The following is a 5,424-nucleotide window of genomic DNA, read 5'->3' as shown; positions in this document are numbered from 1 at the left end:
TAATTGCAGGAGGAGTTGTGAGTTGGGTTTCTAAACTTCAGACTGTTGTATCTTTGTCCACAACAGAAGCTGAGTACATGGCAGCTACACAAGCTTGTAAAGAAGCAATATGGATGAAGAAACTTATGGAGAAGCTTGGGCACAAACAAGAGAATATTTTTGTGTATTGTGATAGCCAAAGTGCCTTGCATATTGCAAGGAATCCAGCATTTCATTCAAAAACAAAACACATAAATGTTCAGTATCACTTTGTTCGCGAAGTGGTGGAAGATGGAAGTGTGGATTTTCAGAAGATTCACAGAAAGGAAAACCCAGTAGATGCTTTGACCAAACTGGTCAACACTAATAAGTATATATGGTGCAGATCCTCTTATGGCCTAACAGAAACGTAAACAACATGAAGATGACAAGTATAGAAAGGATAGAAGAAGAATCACAGATAATCAAGTGTGAAAACTTGATTAAATCATCAAAGTCTTCAAGTGGGAGAATGTAAAGTCATGTAATTAAGTGGCATAATTAATGGGATTTTAGTGGAGGATGAGTTGATATGAGTGGAAGATGAGTTGTTAGGCATATATTCCTCCTAAATTTATGAGCATTATACCCTCACTCTTGCCTATAAATAGGCAATGCATTTAAGCCTATATGCACACCAAAATAGAGAGAAGAAGAAGAGAGTGAAGAGAGAGTAATCCCATAAAATTGTGAGGTATTTGTGATAGAGTAAGTGAGGTGTTTTCTCCTAATAATAGAGAGATTCTTAGTTGTTCTCCTATTATTCGAGAGAAGTTGTAATTCTCACATTACTTAGTAAAATCCTTCTATACTTGTCTATGGACGTAGCCTAATTGGATGAACCACGTAAATTCTTGTGTGTTTCATTTCTTATTTTATCTTGTCTCTTATCTTTTATTTTGTCGGGTTTACATGTTAGAATCCTAATATCAAAGAAATTATTATAGACAATTGTCAAAAGCTGAGAAAGTTGCCAATTCGTCTTCTCCCTCCTTCACTTAAAAAAAATTGAAGTATATCCGAAAGAATGGTGGGAGTCAGTGGTAGAGTGGGAGAATCCTAACGCTAAGGACGTCCTTAGTCCCTTTGTTAAATGACGATATATTATTGAATTACGGGTATGCATCTTGTTTTAATTCATGGTGGTATTGAATGTGGTAATAGAATTATGTGTGTAAAGTGGCACAAGTCTCCATTTCTATTGATTCTTCTCATGTCTTTACGCTAACTAACATGTAATTTACATCTGATTGACGTTGATTAATATGAAATAATTGTATTATTTCTGAGTTGGTTTTAAGTTTCATTCCAGTACATGTCAAGCAGATTATGTTATGCAAGCTTTGTGTGGAAGGGTAGCTGGCTATTTCATGGTTCGGTTGTTTTGTTTTATACAGGTTAAGTTAGTGATCGCTTTCTGCACCCTTTCCTCTTTGGAAAATGGAAGCAAAAAATGGAATCTGTCATGATTAGACTTATGGACCCTTTTCTTTTGAAGCAAAAAAAAAAAAAGAAATAGTCAAAAGATGGTTAGCGGGAATTCAAAAGCTTACAGGGAATTCGAACAACGACGGTACTGCTATATTATAAGAAGAAAAAAAATGCAAAACAACTAGCTATATCTTAAAATACTGCAGGTTTTATAATTTGTTTCTTGTTTGATTAAAGAATAACCAACTATTACCCTGTTTCTCTATCATCAGTGGATTGGACAGGAGGAGTTCTGTAGTAAGCAGGCATTGTTGCCGGGAGGAATGTTGCTCTAATTCCTTCTGCCTTTAGTATAGGGAAGATGATGCCTGATCCAACCTGAAAGATGACAAAAATAAAAATAAAAATTTAAGTTTCTCTAGGAAACTCATGGTGAGAATAATAGTTCAAACAAATGTCTGATAGTAAGGGTAATGAGAGCTGGAGATACAGACCAAAATTAGTTTTGCCGCAATACATATGCGTTTTGGTGTAGGAAATGGAAGCAATAAGCCGCCAACAGCATAGACAAGCATGGCAAAGCAGTGGAAAACCAAGCTCAACGGGTCAGGGTTTAGACCAGACAGAAGAGCCATCAGTCCTTCTGAGAACACGCCTCCAAGGCTCAAATAATTGAAGAATGCTTCTTTCATTTCCTTCCTTGATGGATCATGATCCGATGAAGAGAATACTGTGTGTAGGGTGCTTGCCAATGTGTTTATTGCAAATGCCGTTGGCTGCGACCAATATTAAGTTATTAGTATCTACCCAACCTATAGAAATATAGCAATGCTTGAAATTTGAAGTTTCTTTAAGCAATTCCTGTTCGGAGTTTGTTCCGAGGAAGACTGGCAGAAGAAATATTAGATAAGCTTGTGCATGCGAAAGCTGATACCTTACGCAGAATGTAAAAGGATTCAAGATATTTGCAAATGGCAGCTCCATCACTAAGATCATTCAGAGGCCTAAGAAGATCTCGCAGTAGAACAGCATCAGAAAGTCCCACAGTCATTCCTCCTCCTGTTACGGCATGGCGCATATTCAAGGAATCCCCTATCATAAACGCACCAGGGGTTGGATAGGGAGACGCAGGCATGATTCTGTTTGGCATTGTTCTTATGTTGCCCTTATCAATTGCACACATGAAAGCATTGTATAGCTCAGGTGGCATCTGAAATGTGCAAATCTCTGCATTAGTTCAAACAACATGTATATATTGAATAAAAAGAACTAGCAAAGATATGCTAAAATGTCACCTTAGACCGGCATTATGAGACATTTTACATTTTGCTTTCTGATATTATTAACAATAAATTCGCGATCAAGCGTACTCTATAAATTAATGAAAATAAGCTTCAATTCAGTAACATTATGTCAAGCAACTATACATACTTGAGGTGCCACCACTGTTTTCAAGTAGCTTGCCATTTCGCCATTGGAAATAGGTGGTTGTTTCGAGCCAGGTACATCAACTAAACAACGAATTTCATTGCTGCTAACAGGATAAGCTATGACAATTGTATCCTTCAAAATAAAGTATGCACGATTTGCATATGGAAGATTATAGTTCTCCAGGACCAAACCAACAAAGTAAGATGGGACTTCAATCTGCAAGAAATGTAATGACCATGTGTTAGAGAGTACTATTAAACTAATTTTGGGTTGAATTAATTCTTTGATATAATAGCAAAGTTTAATAACCAAACATCACAAGTTTGAAACTTACAACTCATTCTAACTAATTATATTAATAATAATTAAGCCGAAAGTAATCATGATCCTAAGCAGTTTCAAGCTTTCAAAGAACTATTTTAAAGAATAATATAAAACTATTATTTGAGATTCACCTAGAAGGTATATCTACTGGTCTGTATTCTTATCAACAAAATAAAAAATTATAGTGCCTTCTCTCATTAATTACATCTAAATTTACTCATAATGCAAGATTTTCACCTTTGGATTGCAGAGATTGCGTCGCAAATTTGAAAAACAACCATCACATACTATTGTGAGTGAAGCTGAAACTGCTAACTCCTGGCCTGCCTTTGTTTTGTATAGCACACCTTTGATAGTTCCATTTTCTTCGACAAGAGATGTTACAGTTCCTTGATCAAGTTTAACGCTGGACAAAGATCAAAGAAATATGAGAAAGAAAAATCTTCACATCATGAAATGATACTGACAAACACATAAATGATCAAGTCTATGGTTGGTTATATTGAACTCAGTACTCGCAGGCTACTCTGTTCCTATTGGTTTCAGGGGAAAGGACAAATACTTGGGAAGAGATGCGGCTTTTTCACGTAGTTTCTGGATGAAGCGGCCATTGTGAAAGCCTCTGCCACTCGCATTGGCGGGATATGAAATTGCAGTTCTTTTCCCATCTTTGTGAACAGCAGCGAAACTGAGGACTGTCTGAGAATCAATCCCATCTAGACAGTCTGCTACCACACAAAATGTTGGACATAAATAAGAGTTGTTGTTGATTAATTAACGGAAAGTATGTTCAACAAAATTTCTACAGCTAGTAATTCTTCACCTTGAAGACCTAACTCGGCCAATTTAATGCAGCCCCCAGCATGCAGGAGCTCACCAACAATTCTGTCGGGCTCAGTCAAGTCTCTTTCAATAACTTGCACGCGCCATCCATCCTGCAGTTGTAGGAGAAGACATGGTTGCTGTTGCTTAGCACACACAGAACAACAATAGCTCTGCTTACTAGGTTTTGGTCTTTGAATTATAAGCAAGATCAGGCACTTAGAGTTAACTGTTTTACCATTGTGAAAGAGGTTATTACCTTTGCGAGAGCATAAGCAAGAGCTGAACCAGCAACACCAGCTCCTACGATGATCACATCAGTATTTCCAGCAAAATTTGATCTGCACACTCCATTTCCAGAGCTTTTCAAAGTTTTCTTGCTTCGATTTTTCTCTGAAGCTTTGATATTCTCTCTCCCTCTTGAACTGTAGAGGACAACAAACCCGAACAAGAAAGCTGCTACAACTCCTCCAAATATATGTTTGGAGTCCATTTTTCTCTCTCAGTACAAGCTCTCTCTCTCTCTGGATGTGCTGTCGAGAACCCTGCAGTGCTACCAAGGCACATAGTAGTATGGTATCATTTATGTGTTTTCTGAGTCACCATAAAGACTAATATTTATGCAGCGCAGGAAACAAAGAAAACTCCTGTCAAAGGGGAAAGAGAAACGCTAACAGAGACATACAATTCATATCATTTTTTTCATCATACTGTTTATATTATAAAAGCTAGTGATAAAGTGATACAAAACTGGAGGAGGCTATGATGGCTACACAATTTTCAAATTGAATTTTACGAATTATGAGCTTTAGCGGTTATCGTAAGCATCCGCAGAGGAGCTTCCTAGGGAAGTAGGAGAGTGATTTATTGCTAAAAGACATGCAAATGGAAAGGTTGTTGATAGGGTTGTCAGTCCTCTGCATGATGAAAATTATTTTTTTCCTTGGAAGTATATGGTATACCACTGATTCCATAATAATTGAGTTTAGCTGTTCTCTGGGGAAATGATGGTCATTTAAATGGTTAGACCAATTATTATTGGAGTGGAAAAAAGAAAAATTGGAAATCAAATAAGAAAAATACTGAATTGCCGTTTTCTTGATTATCGTTTAAGACTACTGAATTGTCGTACTTTTTTTCCTGTAAGAAAAACAATCGATAGATAAACAATTGTAATTAATATTATATTTTCATCCAATTTTAATTTGTATTTTTAAGTTTTATCCGTCTTTATGAACCACATGCATTCTATCACTTTGCCCTTATCAATTGACACGCTTGATTGCATTCTTGGGGTTCCACTTACGGGCCAGCAGGTGACATGACTGTATGATGGAGATGTCTGGCTACTGCTCAAAGTCCAAACAACAACAGCACTGCTACCTAGAACAAGAAAAA

General features: G+C 36.8%; 1 protein-coding gene across 1 annotated transcript; it reads right to left on the bottom strand.

Moving 5' to 3' along the window:
- Positions 1-1,571: 1,571 nt before the first annotated feature.
- On the bottom strand, positions 1,572-4,991 carry LOC105114089 (squalene monooxygenase-like). Its single transcript, XM_011010508.1, has 8 exons — positions 4,286-4,991; positions 4,028-4,139; positions 3,767-3,929; positions 3,442-3,610; positions 2,881-3,096; positions 2,384-2,659; positions 1,944-2,225; positions 1,572-1,827 (listed from the first exon to the last, which is right to left on the bottom strand). Exons 1-8 carry the CDS (start codon positions 4,517-4,519, stop codon positions 1,699-1,701), a joined length of 1,581 nt encoding a protein of 526 aa, XP_011008810.1. The 5' UTR covers positions 4,520-4,991; the 3' UTR covers positions 1,572-1,698.
- Between the last annotated feature and the right edge of the window lie 433 nt (positions 4,992-5,424).

Source organism: Populus euphratica, unplaced genomic scaffold, assembly GCF_000495115.2.
Source record: "Populus euphratica unplaced genomic scaffold, PopEup_1.0 scaffold490.1, whole genome shotgun sequence".
NCBI lineage: Eukaryota > Viridiplantae > Streptophyta > Magnoliopsida > Malpighiales > Salicaceae > Populus > Populus euphratica.
The sequence above is the reverse complement of the archived record's forward strand: the minus strand, read 5'-3'. Positions and strand labels throughout refer to the sequence as shown.